Raw genomic sequence first — 14,568 nt, forward strand, 5'->3', positions numbered from 1 at the left:
TAAAGTTGAGCCCAGGTAGGATCTGTTTAATGGGCCGTGTGGACTGGGTCGGCCTGATTGAGGAAGCTAACTGGAGCTCGGTCTTAAAGCTGAGCGGATCGGACCTGGTTCATGCGGGAGACTTGAAGGCCTCCAAATAATGGGCTGGTACCATGGGTCTGGCCCCAGACCAGGGTGAAGAGATCCAGCGGTCATCAATAACTAAATAGAATCAAACCGAAAAAATTCATTTTGATTCGAAATTGATTTTTTTCTTCTCACTAATCAAAGAAATCTGAGATGATGGATACGGTTCATAAAAATTCTTTTTTTTAAAAAAAAAAAAAAATATCATTAACAATAAAGTAAGCCAAAAAATTGCAAAATCTAACTTATAAAGTGGAAGGGCAAAAAAATTATTATCTTTGTTACAATCCAGTAAAAATTCATAAAATTACAAAATATAGCTAAAAATCACTTATAACTAAAGAAATTACAAGTACAACAACAACTTATGTTTATAAATCACAAAATATTTTTAAAATTTTGATTATTTGAATATTTTAAGTACTCTCAAAAATAAAAAATCTCAAAACAAACGAGAGTGGAGAACTAAGCGAGAGTCTTTAAAGGTAGATTATCTTCGGACGAAACCATTAAAAGAGCGACATCATGACGAACTCGAGTGAGAATGAGCTATGGAGGAGAGAGCAAAGTTAGTCAGAGGGACTCGAAAATCGTAGCAGTACATTACAGTAATAGACGAAGAAAGGAGAAGAAAATAAAGAGAAGTGGTAGCTAATTCAGAGGAAAAGAAAGTTAGAATTTGATGTCCTAAAGTTATGAATTTATAGTATCCTTTTTCAAGGGTTTGGATTTCTCAACTAAAATAGTCAGCTGTGATTTGATTAATATTAAATAAAAATAAAAAAAAAATAAAAGATGAAAAAAAAACACAAAACGGGCAGGTCGAAGAACACAGGACCTTAAAGGTCATGAACTCCCACTAAATTACATGCTTGATAATTGCAAATTGTAAATTCCAATTACATATATTATATTGGTTCGCTTAGTTCGATTTTTTAATTTTCAAAACTAAATCGTACGAATCAACTTAATTAATTTTTTAAAAATTTAAAATTAAAACGAATTAAATTTTATAATTAATTAAATAAAATTTAAATTCGATTCAATTTAATTAATTATTTTAATTTGAATCAAATTCTAGTCACTCCTAAACTTAAATTGATTCATTTTATCAACATACTATTAAAGGTTGTCTTTGCTTTAATATTGAGTCACTTGTAAATGTGTATATACACATTTAAATATCACACTCTAGAAATATTATTTCTTATCAATTTAAGATATAGATTCAACGTTAAGCTTCCTTTTCTTTACAAAAGATAACTTATATTTAAAAGATATTTTTTATATAAAATATTTTAAAAAAAAAACACAATGAAATAATTTATTTTTAATTATTTAATTTTAATTTTAAAAATAAAATTTATTAAAAATTTTATATATAAAAATCTTAATAAAAATGACGATGACTGAAAATGATTTTATTTTCTCTTCTCAAAAGAGAAAATCATTTTCTTTAAAATGACTTGATATTAAAAAAAATATTTTTAATCAATAGGGATGAACCCGAGAGGGACGGAAATGGTGAAAGGAAGCAAAGACCAAGAGGGATAGATCATGGATGGAGATGGACTGTGCTAGGTGAAAGAGAGAGTAATGTTGTGAGAGAAAACCATAGGAGAGACATATAAATGGTGAGAACTGAGAAGTTTTCAGGGAGAGATAAATGGTGAGCCCTGAGAAGTTTGGTGGGAGAGAAGACAGAGGAGAGAGAAATAATCAACAAAAGAAAGAGGAGAAAAATCATTTTTCCTTCTTATTACTCATCATATCAGTTGGTTACTTGCAACTTGGTTATCATATGCGAGAAGAGTTCAGAGTTATTTTAATTAGAATTATGGAAATTATATGTTATAAATTTTGATGATCTGAGATCCAATAGAATAGGGTTTTACAAGAGTTTTTGTATTGAATAATAAAGTTTAAACATTCTAAGGAGGGGACTCCCCTTTTATCCATTTCGTCTTGCTTGCTGGTGACGTGTAAAAGTCTCTCCAGGATTGGACCACGCGTCTCTGCCATACAGATTCGGGCGTACGAGGGTATCAGGCGCCTGCCCCATACGTAACGGCCTCTGATTCTCCCTGTGCGTACGTTCGAACGGATCTGCCAAGCTGTTTGGTGAGTATCATTCTGGATACTGGGTCGGGCCGAGAGTTGGGCCAAAGAAGAAGGGCCTGCTTTGCGCGGGCTGAGTCGATCTGGGCGAGGAGGTTTGGTCGAGCCCGGCCTTGGAAGTTAGATGAGCCGGGCCTGCTTTGGGTGCTAAGTACGTGGGCCTTTACTTTGTGGGTTTTAGGGTGTGGTCGAAACCCTGGACCGGGATGAAGGAATCCAGCGGTCATCAAATTTAATTTTAATTAAAAATAATAGGTGAAAGTTACATACAAAAAGATAAGTTTATTCCACGTAGAGAAATGAGATACTAATTTATAAAGATATGCTTCACAATTAACATGTTCCTTCTCAAATATATTTTTCACTTTTCATTGCACATATTAACCTCTCACAAAATATATGGCATTCTCTGCTAGTTTGTAGTTGAGAATTTTACAAAAATTCATTTTAATTGAATATTTTTTTGACATGATTGCATAAAAATTTGTTTAAATTCTTTTTTAAAAAATGAATTTTTCCATATGAAGCCAACAGAGGAAATATTAGGCACAAGAATTATATTTAAGGATGCCCATAACATACACATTTAGGAGCTCTTCTCAGAACTTCTGCTGCGGTATATAAATACTCCAAATTCTTGTTATGGGCTTTCATATATTCCACTGCTAGCAGGTACAAGTGTCATCCAATACGAGCAATCTACCAATGCCACCTGAAATTTTTCCATCTATCCTCACAGCTCTGAATTTATGCAATCAAATCAATCAAGTTCTGCAGCTCCAATGGCATAGAAGTCCCGAAGATGAGGAAGTACATCCAATCAGAATCATCAACAAAAACTATAGGCACTGTGAACTTTTACCCTTTGGCATACTTATCCACATAACCCTGCACATTAATTAAATAATCACATAGAAGCAAAAATATATATAAATGAAGCTTTTCTAGAAAAAGAGATGAAATTATACTCGTCCATCTGCAAATATATTTAATGGTTTCTACTCATAAACCTGCACTAAGAATTATTTATTACATTATACAATTCATTCATGTTTTTAAAGTAGTTTTCAAAGTCCTGATCATAAAATAAAATCTTGATTTATTTCATCATCCACATAGAATCCATGCATTGCATACCACTCCCAAAATCACGTGTCCTGTCAGTTAGTCATTCTTTCGTGGAGGAAGGGAGTTGGTGCAGACACTTTAATCTTTTCATAAAATGCCCTAGCAGTCAAATACATAAAAGGACCTCGTATAACAAATTTCAGTGCAAAGAGTGAAGTACAATTTACAGAGGAAAAACTAAAACCCTATTGGTTGCCAACACGCCAAATTCCAAGTCCCACTCAAATGTTACCAAGGAAAAAATGGATTCTTGTAACAATATATCTTTTCTGGTTTTTCTTATTCAGGGGACTGGCAAGCATGCACCTGTACAAGGTGCCTGCACAAGCGCAACAGCAGCAGTCACGCTGCTTTGCGCACATATAGGACTGATGCACGTTATTTTATCTAGAAAATGCTTAAACAAAGTTTTAGCATGGAAAAAAAAGAAAAAATTGATCAACACTGTCCTAGAAGCCAGTTATCAACAATGCTAATTTGACTTGTAAGTGAAGCACATAAGGTTCTAGATGGTAAGTCATATCATGAAGGAATATGCATTGATTGTGAAACTCATAGATATCCCTTTCCAGTTATTTCTAGCGTGACATTGGTTCATATAAATTTAACAGTATTACATTCTGCCAAAATTTTATTCTCTTCTAAAAGATTTACCCCATATGAAAGCCAAAGAATAAAATGAGAATTTACCATCACAAGTTTTGTTAATTTCTGCTGTGATGAGTCAATGTATTGATTTATCTTTGCCTTGGACTTGGGTATGCGGCGGCTCTTCATTGCTTCTGACACTTTATCAACAGTCTTCTTCACGACAGTCTTAAATGTTTCTTTGCTCATGTTACCCTGTCGCCATGATGGCTTTAAAACCTCCTTTACAAAATGTGCAAGGCAAGCCTTGAAAAGCTTCATTGATCTAGAGTCCTTGCTCTTCCTTGGGGATAGCTGATCTATCTCCATCTCACCCATATTCATGTTTGTTAAAGCATTGGGATTATTTTGGCTGCCATCTTCAATATCACCGACTTCTAGATCTGCTGTCTCACCAAATTCCTCATTATCTATAGATGTAGCAAGCATAATGCCACCAACCTCTTTCTTCTTGTTGTTCTCTTCCACATCCAATAGTTGGTTTGAGCATTTGGGCCTCAAAACAATACCAGAATCACCAGAGGGTTCCCACTTCTGGATATGATCTGATGCTTTATATGATTTTGAAGATGGCTCAATGCTGTCAAAAAGTGGATCATACTGGTCACCAGACTCACCACCAGACATAGGAATAATTTTCCTAACACCAGTGGCAGAAGTTGGTGAAGTTGCCTCTCTTGATCCAACACCCTGTTGATCAAGTGAGACATGGCTCATACCCAAAGGACGATCATGAGTGCCACCATACATTGTGTCCTTTTCTTGCCTGAAAATACCAGAACTGAACCTGGAGCTGAGTGGCTTCTCAAAAGTAGATGCATAAGGATTGAAGTGAGTTGAATTTCTCCATAATCCAGAAACAAGAGAATGTGATGGTGGATTTCTATCTTGAAGATCTGGTCGATATATAGATGAAGAAATGTTATTGCCAGGCAGACTGTAGACAACTTCAGGCACAGAATGATGAAAATTGTAGGGTGCCTGTCGCCGCTGTGAGTATGGATCACTCCGAGAATAAGACTTCAAAATGTCTTCTGTAGGTAAATTGTCACGAGGAAGAGATTGTTTGGTTGCTGATCCATCCTGTAAAAAGGGCATAGGTTGAGGGTAATTGTTGCTCCGACTGGAGGAATCTAAAACACTTGTAGCTTGCAATGAAGGCTGTTTTAAACAATCTTCTCCAAAAAGGGCACTATCTCCAATTTGTTGACTGGATGGATTGCATCCAGGTAGAGGCTTCAACCTAAAATCATCCAAATGTAATAGAGGTTGATGCGACTCTTGCGGTGGAGGGTAGGCTCGATGCTGGAATTCACCAACTTGAATTTGGGAACCAAAGCAACTCTGCTGAAATTGCAAATTAACATTTGCTGGTGCAGCAACTGCATTTCCAGCTGCACCATGTGCTGGCAATAGCAGTGGTGGCGGCATTGGCAATGTGGCAGATGATGTATTTGATGGTAGAGAAAAGCAAGAATTTTGTTTGGGCAACATATAAGAAAAATTTTCAAGGGGAGCAGATTGAGATTGAAATGCTGCAGACTGCAGCATCAAGCTGTAATCCATTGATAGCTGTGCCATATGTGGAGCATCCTTACCATCTGAATTGGGAGCATAAAGATGAAAAGGGGGCTGCTGCGAAGGATTGTTCAAAGAATCTGCTGAATTTGGAACTGTTTCGCTAATATGAATGTTCTTTGGAGAAGTGCTAGATGTTTCATCTGGTGATGTATTAGATATAGAAGAATCATCAGTTTGTTGGACATGATAATCAGCGCCTCCAAGTGCTGGATCTGACTGAAAAGACTGAGATTGTTGAATCACAGAATTCTTCAAAGAAGAAATTACATCTTGAGAAGCTTCACCATGTGACTTAAAGATGTTATAATCACTTTCAGGTTTAGAGGGAAAAATATCAACCACCATTGGTTGGTCAGATTCCATTGCTTCCTGAAAATTTTCATCTCTGCAACTTTTGCCATCTTCAGATCTTTCTTCAACTGCTCTAGTTTTTGGCACTTCAGCAACAAACACTCTAAAACTGTCAGCTTTGATTATTTCCAAATCAACTAATGCATCACAAACAGAATCTTCTTTGCTATTGACAACAGTGTTATCTTTTGTAGCACAAATGCTGCTAGCAGGCTTATCCTGATTGTTCTGCATTTCCTGGTTCATCCATTCCTGCCCATGGTCTGATACATTTAGTGACAGATTCTTGTTACCTTCATGAGTATTATAATTCTTTGAACTGGGTGGAAGCTGCACTTCTTGTTGCTTGCTCCTCCGATGCTTTGGTCCATCATTTTTCTCAGAATCATGGTGCATATAACGACAGAATGCGCCACGGTAGCACCTGCCTCGGAGAAAATCAAAACATTCTTGCAAGTGACCCTTTTCTCTTCTCCCATTGACACTGCTAAATTCACCTGCCTGCTTAAAAGAGGGAGATCTGCTCCTACTTCTTTGATTCCTGGGAGACCAGCTAAAACAAAGTAACAAACAGCAAGAAATTCAGTCTCTTCCATAGATACCGAAAATTATACCACAAATAAAATTACACGCTAATAGTGCAGCAAAATTGCATAGGATTTTCTGAAGCACTAAAATAGGACACAGTAAACTGCACAAACATAAATACAGCTGCTTACCTGCGAGATCTACTTCTCTTTTCTCTTATTCTTCGAGTAAGATTCCTCCTCCTCCTCCTCCTATCTAGAGGTGAATGGCTCCGGCTTCTCCCTCTTTTACTACGCCTATAAGCATGGTGTGAATCATCAGAGTCACTGTCTGTAGCACCTTCTCTGACCAGTCTTCCAAACCTATCTATTTTCTGTATATTGGAAGTAGATTTTGCAACATTGTCCGCATTGTCCTCATATTTACCACTAAAAGAAACATTTTCCTGCACACCTCCTGAGGCATCTTCTTTTGGGATAATGTTCTGAGAAGCAGCATTGTTGATAGATGGTTGGTTCTCATACTTAGTATCAGTAAGTTTGGTACTCAATCCACCAGCAGTGGATAGTGAGACAGTCTCCTTAACCTGTCTTTGTGAATATGAGGAAAAGTCTGAAGCTTTACATGAAATGCCAGATTCAGAAAGTTGCCCAAACCCCCCTTTTGTCTTGCAGAGACTCCTAGATCCAGTATCCCCCTCCAAATCAATTCTGGTATCTCTATGCAAATTTTCAGTGCCAACTGCAACTAATTGTGAAACTGTTTCAGGATTTACATCTTTCAAACTTGGATCGTCGTCATTTTCTGAGCTGTCATTAGAAGCATAGTCTTGCAGATGTCTGAATGGGCTACTGCGTTTAATAACTTGACCCAAATAGCTGTCAGAATTTATGCATTTGGCAGCTGCTCCAGCCTTAGATGAACTATTATCATCAGTTAAGAATGTAGAAGATTTCACTCTGTCGCTAGAAAAGGGATATTCAGTAGCTGCAGTTGAATTAATGACTGGGCTTTGAACTCTGAAAACTGACCTCCCAAATGTCAAGTCACCATGACTGGAGGCTAGCTTTGACCCTGAATATTTCCAAAAATAACTCATTAAACCCATTGGATAAGAAAAAAAGATCTAAACATCATCTAATAAATTAAGTTAAATATCCTAAACATAAACTCCAAGAAACATTCTCAATTCACTGGGGAGCAAATATTAACATGATCATGAAATATACAATAGAATAACAACGGAATTAAGGAAGCAAGGTTTATCAACAAACAAATCAAAAGCCCCACAACATATAGTTCTCTCATTGAGACAAAAAATCACGTATCAAAACATGCAATAGAAAAGAGGAATAAGAGAAGGAACTGTTAATTTATTCATGAAGGAAAACCAGTGCACGGTGTTCAACACTTACCGTCTTCACCCAGTCTTTCAGATAAAACCATCGTGGCTGCATCAGATCCTGCTGAACTCACTAGCGCATTCAACTGCTTTTTTTTATCAAATTCGCTGCTTACAGGATCAGTTGCTTGAGTTGAAGTTTCAGTAGGCGGATTCACAGCCTGGTCAACATCAGACCTGGTGATATCATCTAAAGCAAAGAAAAACAAACAACCGGAGATCAAGAACTTCAGCAATGCATTAAACTTATAAATAATTTGAATAGATGATATACTATATGACTTAAAAAATACTATACATAACCAGTTACACTAACCTTCCATCTCCATATCAGAATCAGCGGGTGAATGCGGTTCAGTTGTGACCATCGAACGATTGGTTGACATTGCAGGTTGGATTCTGTCTGATTCACATGCCAAAAGACTCTGCTTCTTTTTCCACAAAAAATACTCATGTGCAATTGCAGCTTCACTTTCCGGCTCACCACCGAATAAAAACTTGAACTCTGGATTCTCATATTCCTTTAGACGAGCCATTTCTTCATAAGAAGAACCATCCTTGGCAATGAGTTGGCAAAAATCTTCGATCTTCTGGACAATTCTCTCTTCTTTTGGCTTAGGTGGACAAGGATCATAAGATGCCGCAATTTTTTTCAATGAAGAAACATCTTTGCCTGGACAATTCACATCGCTGCCACTTCGACGTTCCAAAAGTAGACTTCCATCACCCACAGAAAAATTGCGTACAGGAATATTATGCGCAGTCTGTTTGAGTAGTTTGTTCGAATCAGCAAGATTAGAGACATGGGATATGTCGGAACCAGCAGGAAGAGGCATAGATACTGAAGATGAGGAAAAGACAGGTGGTGGTGAAGATGGTGGAATTGGTGGTGGAGAAGGAGGTAGTGGTGGAGGAGGAGGCGTTGGTGGAAGAACCGTGGAAGCCATTTGAGAGTTTCCAACTGTTTCTGCTGAAGTACTCCCAGATAGAGCTAAACTTGAATAAGTAGGAGGGAGAGGAGGGGGTGGTGGAACTTGCTGTAGACTCTGCAAACCCACTGGCTGGCGAGGCAGCTGATGCATTGGAGCTCCAGGAGGAGGAGGGGGAGGGAGTCCAGGTGCTAAATAAGAAGAATGCTGTATAGTTGTATATACATGTGGCAACTGTCCGGGAACTGTTGGCGGTGGAGGCAAATAAGGCTGACCTGCGGTGGGCAACCGAAGTGGACCTTGCCGAACTGCAAGATGTGGGGCCATAGGACCATGCTGATATATAGGCAGGCCAGGCTGACCAGGGCGAGGTAGAACTTGAGATGATGGTAACGGTGGACCTTGCTGGAAATTGTGAGGTAAAGGAGGCAGAACCGGTGGCTGCTGTAAAAATGGAGGTGCCCTGGGTGTCTGAGGACCTTGTCCAAATTGAGTATTATAACTCCCTTGACTAAACATCTCAGAATCTGCAATTTGATTAGTACCTATGAAACTTTCCCAATCCCAGTTCACTTACAAACCAATGAGGAGCTCAAGTATTCTATCTGAAACAGAAAAGCAAGAAGCTTAAACGACGGTAAGATGATAACAGTGCACAAGTAATTTGTCCTAATAATCCAAGGAGCAACTTCATCACGCAAAACCAGCAACCCAATAATCAGCAGAACGAGCAAAATATACAAAAATTAGAAACAAAACAAAAGAAATCAATCTCCAATGCCGACTTCAGTTGCATAGAAAACCCAGAAAAATAAGCATGAAAACATTGAACTCCTTGTATGAAATAGAAACTGAGGTATATTATGCATCTTCAGAAGAGCAGAACCTCAAAATTCATAACTTTCTATTGACTTTTTTTTCTACGAAACAGATGGAGAAGGAGAGGATATGCAATGACTAGAGTCTGTATGCGTAAATTTAATAAGCAAGCATGAGATAATGAATGATCGGCTATCAAAAAATCAAGTGAGAATGATACTTACCCAAGGCCATAAATTAGGAGGAAAAAACCCTAGAGGCTAAGGATTGAGAAATTTGGAATATAAATTATGGGGTTTCATGGGGGATTGAGTGAAATTGAGGTGATGCCTGGTTTTAAATTTTCTTATACCCGGACATGGAAGGAGTGGTAGTTTCTAATGCTCTTGTGTGTGCACATATGTATGCTAGATTTTAATTCGGGTCGGTTTAACTCAGCGTGAGAACAAAGGAAAATAAGTTTCGCATTTTAATTATCACAAAATTTTAAAAAGCCATAACTGTTTTTTTTGCCGAGTAGGAATTGGAGTTTTAGAATTCCAATTTGGATGTACAGTTTGATTTTTTTAAAAAAGAAAAACTTATCTTTTATAACTTAATAATTCACTTTCTTTACTTGTAACTTTTCCACTCATTTTCTTATTTTTTTTATAATTCATGAATAACTTAATTTTTTAATTTTTTTTATAGTTTTCTATTGTAATTTTTAAAAAAACTTTATAAAATTAAAATTGAAATTCTTTAAATAGAATTATGCAATTTTAGTAAAAAAATATATAATCATTATTTAATTTATATATTTTATTACATTTAAATATGTAAAATTATATTGAAATTATATAATACAAAACATATCATTAAAAAATATGAAAAAAAACATCATTAAAACTATATAATATAGCTATAATATCACTATAAATATTTTTAAAAATATACACACAAAATTGATTTATCAATATAATTCCAATTTAATTTTATTAAAATTATTGATAAAAACTAAAATAATAAATAATTAATTAAATAAATTCAATTTCTAATGCATCAATTTTTTTCAATTTTAATACAATTTTTTTCGATTTAATTCAGTATTTCAAAATCTGTGTGGAGTCTAAGTGGAAGGAACCCTCGTGATAAGCTCATTGAGTCATTGGTGTAGGCCTCGTGGCTCCTATCATCACCTTCCACAAATCTCCAATTTTCTCTTAATTTTTATTTTACAAAATGAATCGATGACCAATTTTTTATAAGATAATTTAAACAAACTAATAATAAATTCCAGAAAATAGTGTTTGTTTTATGAAAATATTTGTATGTTTTATGATTTTTTGATAAGAAAATTAATTAATAAAAAATTAAATAATAAAGAATAATTTTTTTTAGAAAAATATTTATTAAATATAAATTATTTTATCAAATAAATATAACTAAATAATTAAATTTAAAAAAGTGACGTATTTGTAAATTTTTAAAATAAAATTACTGAAAAATAAAATATCCACATTTCGCCTCACTTAAATGCTAATTTTAAAGTGCTCGCGTCTTTCACCGTCAGACGCTTGCATTCAGATCTGATCCAATTAGCCATTTGCAGGTTAGTGTCACTCTCTCTCTCTCTCTTCCCTCTTCCTTGCGGTTTCGAGTTCTGCTCGTTCGCTTGAAAATTTAGCTAAACAAACGAAACGCACTCTTTCAAGTTTTACATTGCGTGTTTTCTCGTCAACCAAACAGACCTGTTCACTATAATTTCCTCGATACTTTGTTGGTTGTACTTGATGTTCTCTTTATCTCAATGAATCTCTTTTTGTGCAGCCACATTTGGCTTGGATCTGTTAGATTTTTATTAATTAGGGTAGATGTTCATAGAAAGAGTTTAGATTGTGCGAACAGTTTTAGTTTGGTTGATGTGGGAATTAATATTGCTTAATTCTAATTATGCTTTTCAATTAAGGCGAACCCTTCTTTGAAATTTGATGCGATGTTAATTTTGAAAATCTCTCTCTCACGCATAAATAGGTGATGATGCTTAAAATAGTGAATGATGTATGTGACTGTGATCGGTGATAAGTCGTGGGAACTGTAAATATTAAATTTTTACTGGCCACAGTCCGAGATACATTCATGACTGCAATCTGCATGCATCGCTATTAGAAAGTTCTTGTAAATCATTTGTAGTTTTGCTCTGTGTGTGTGTGTGTGTGTGTCTGTTAGTTGTAATCCTTTTGAAAAACGTAAAGTTTATATGCATATGAAAATCTTTATCCATCTGTTTGCTAGTTTTGAGCTCTGAAATTTTCGTTATTCTTCTTTGCACATTTGCTAGAAATTTGTGTATTTCAAGTTGAGTTTTTCTCTTTTCTTTTCTGATGGATAATATTTGCAGACCCTAGCCTTTCTCGTATAACAGTTCTAATCGAGAAAATGGGTCGTGGAGTAAGCAGTGGTGGAGGACAGAGTTCTTTGGGCTACCTTTTTGGAGATGGGGAGGCTCCAAAACCCACTAAAAATAATGTTGAAGCGCCTCCTAAGAACTTGGATCCGGTTGCAAGCAGTGGACCAGCTCAGAAGCCCACTCCTGCTGCCTCTCCTGTAGAGGCCACCAAGCAGACTCCCGCTGGTGTCCCAGCGAACACTACAAACAACTACTTCCGAGCTGATGGCCAGAACTGTGGCAACTTCCTCACTGTAATGTTTTTAATTACAAATAATTCTTCCGCAAGTTAAACATGTTTTAACCTGTTTGGATTGAAGCTGGGAGTCAAAGAAGGGCTTCCAGTAAAATATCATTTTAGATAATATTGAAAAAATTCTTTGAAAATGTTTAATCTTTTTGGAGTTTTAGACAAACAGCAAATTTAATTTTTAAACCAACTTTTGACAGCCTTCAAGGAGTTGCTTTTCTCAACTATAGTTCCAACAGGATGCCACCAAGCCATCTGTAATTGATAAAGATAAAATATTATCGTATAGCCAGTGAAGCTCACTAGATATTAGACTTTGAAGCAATACCTTATCTTGCTTTTGTGGTAGGCTGGATTTAATCTCTTTAAGGAAACTGAACATAGTTGATCATGTGCATGTAGATTGCCATTGAATTTTATCAAATCTTGACATTCTCATTCTTCTTGTCAGATGTAAATTTTCATTTCATAAGACATCCTATATATAAAATGTTTAGGGATAGGATGCACTAGAATTAGCTGTCAAGCAACTTGTTTGAACTGCAAATCTTTATCTGAGCATTATCCTCTACAAACTACATACAGGTGGCTTCCTGGTGTTAAAGGATGTTGCTAATATGCAGTGTAGCCATCCATATACATACATAAACTTCACTTGATTAACACTGTGAATGATATTTGCCAGCAATTGATTCTAGAGAGCTGTGTTCTTAACTGCTACTTCACCAACTGCCTCCTGGACAAACCAAATTCTGGATTAGTGCTTACATGTTAGAAATTCCGAGTATAGAATGTGATTTTTTTGGCTAAATACCAAGAATGTAAGCCTGTCACTCTTTCAACATTTTGCATAAGTAGGTGGCTTTCTTTGTTTAATAGCTGCTGCCAAGTGATTGTTTTCCTGGAGTTGTTCTCGAGTGTTTGAGATTGATCTCGTGAACTGGATACCTGCCATTAAGGTGGGTGTAAATCTTTTTTGTGTGTTTCGGCATGTTCAAGAGGGTTGGGGACTGAAGAGGAAGGATGGAGAGTAGAGCCTTTCGCAGCATCTCAATGTGGAGAGATGTTACCATAGCAAATGAGAACTTATTGCTGTGCCCATAGTTCATTATGGGTAAATTAGTATATCCAAAGATTGGAAATGAGATACTTGTGCTTGGCAATCAACATGACCCATCAAACACATCTATTATAACCAAACACCTGGCTCCCTGATCTATTTGTCATAAGATATTAGCAAAGTATATATTTTTGTTTCCATAAAAAAGTAGAACATCTGGTATCTTTTTGTTGTGGTACATATTGTTGACTTGTTAGTTTCTTGCATCAGCATAATATCATCCCTACAAGTGGATGAAGATGCATAAAAAAATTTCAGATGATTTCAATTTGTTTGAATTGGAATAATTTTGATAGATATTCTTCAATGGCTGATTTTATGGAAACACTGTTTGTATAGGATCGGCGTACAACTAAGGTGCATGCAGCTCCTGGCGGTGGGTCTTCACTGGACTACCTGTTTGGTGGTGACAAGAAATGAGATATCATGGAACAGGGGTTGGAGCGCTATCGCTTATTATTTTGCTATGGTGATGTTTGAATTTCAGGACAAACAATATGTTAACGAGTTAAAAGATGGAAACAATCATCTGTATTGCGTTGGCATATGGTGCTGTAAGGGGGCGTCTTATCGCCTCGTACACAACTTTAATTATATGAAGGTCTGAATGCTTTGTGTGAACATGCTCATTACTGAAAGGCTGAACTGCTTGCCATCAATTGAACGAATGTTATTAATCCTTTCATGTCACTAGATCGATTATTCTCTGTTGCGTCCCATCATATTCAGTAGTTGCTTCAGCTTCTGTTCTTCATCCTTGGTTTTTATGTTGCTCTGGTGGTTTACTGGTGTTCTTATATGGTCTTTTTTAGCAGTATATTTTTTTAACAAAGGAATCAGACATGACTAAAACAAATTGTTTAGCATTGGATTATTTTGGTGTTTTTATGATTAAATTATATCAAAAGTAATTTTAAATTATTTTTTAAATACTATTTTTAAGAAAGTACTTTTTACGATAGTGGTTTTAACAACAACCTTAAACAGGTTGTAAGATAACCAAGTCATTGCCTGTTTTTTCAATAGAAATCCCCATCTCTATCAAATGCTCTGCTTCCATTCCTTTGTCTGGTTTTTATGATGAGTTATAATACTAATTACTGGAGTACTTTATTTTTAGAACGAATTAGTGATTTTTTT

The 14,568-nt window shown here is 35.9% G+C and overlaps 2 protein-coding genes across 3 annotated transcripts; one reads left to right on the forward strand and one right to left on the reverse strand.

Annotated features, from left to right (window-relative positions):
• Positions 1-2,570: 2,570 nt before the first annotated feature.
• LOC110599918 lies at positions 2,571-10,059 on the reverse strand. Of its 2 annotated transcripts, none has more exons than XM_043950363.1 (6): positions 9,855-10,059; positions 8,199-9,412; positions 7,896-8,072; positions 6,672-7,554; positions 4,063-6,505; positions 2,571-3,132 (listed from the first exon to the last, which is right to left on the reverse strand). In XM_043950363.1, exons 2-6 carry the CDS (start codon positions 9,328-9,330, stop codon positions 3,103-3,105), a joined length of 4,665 nt encoding a protein of 1,554 aa, XP_043806298.1. In that variant the 5' UTR covers positions 9,331-9,412; positions 9,855-10,059; the 3' UTR covers positions 2,571-3,102. The 2 variants fall into 2 exon arrangements, with proteins under 2 accessions (XP_043806298.1, XP_021592227.1); XM_021736535.2 differs by having other exon boundaries at positions 8,199-9,416; positions 9,855-10,058.
• A 1,052-nt stretch (positions 10,060-11,111) lies between these two features.
• On the forward strand, positions 11,112-14,049 carry LOC110600436 (protein SPIRAL1-like 1). Its single transcript, XM_021737299.2, has 3 exons — positions 11,112-11,221; positions 12,011-12,312; positions 13,768-14,049. The coding sequence occupies exons 2-3, from the start codon at positions 12,049-12,051 to the stop codon at positions 13,846-13,848; spliced, it is 345 nt and encodes a 114-aa protein (XP_021592991.1). The 5' UTR covers positions 11,112-11,221; positions 12,011-12,048; the 3' UTR covers positions 13,849-14,049.
• The last annotated feature ends 519 nt before the right edge of the window (positions 14,050-14,568 follow it).

Source organism: Manihot esculenta, chromosome 14 (genome assembly GCF_001659605.2).
Source record: "Manihot esculenta cultivar AM560-2 chromosome 14, M.esculenta_v8, whole genome shotgun sequence".
In the NCBI taxonomy this organism is placed as follows: Eukaryota; Viridiplantae; Streptophyta; class Magnoliopsida; order Malpighiales; family Euphorbiaceae; genus Manihot; species Manihot esculenta.

Bases quoted from the DNA above. Each gene is read 5' to 3' on its own strand.
- LOC110599918 (XM_043950363.1), bottom strand. From the start codon at position 9,330: ATGTTTAGTCAAGGGAGTTATAATACTCAATTTGGACAAGGTCCTCAG. The intron at 7,555-7,895 runs GTAAGTGTTGAA...GGAAATATTCAG, and splicing joins TGAAAGACTGGGTGAAGACG to GGTCAAAGCTAGCCTCCAGT. The intron at 6,506-6,671 runs GTAAGCAGCTGT...ACTTTGTTTTAG, and splicing joins AAGAGAAGTAGATCTCGCAG to CTGGTCTCCCAGGAATCAAA.
- LOC110600436 (XM_021737299.2), top strand. From the start codon at position 12,049: ATGGGTCGTGGAGTAAGCAGTGGTGGAGGACAGAGTTCTTTGGGCTAC. The intron at 12,313-13,767 runs GTAATGTTTTTA...CTGTTTGTATAG, and splicing joins ACTGTGGCAACTTCCTCACT to GATCGGCGTACAACTAAGGT.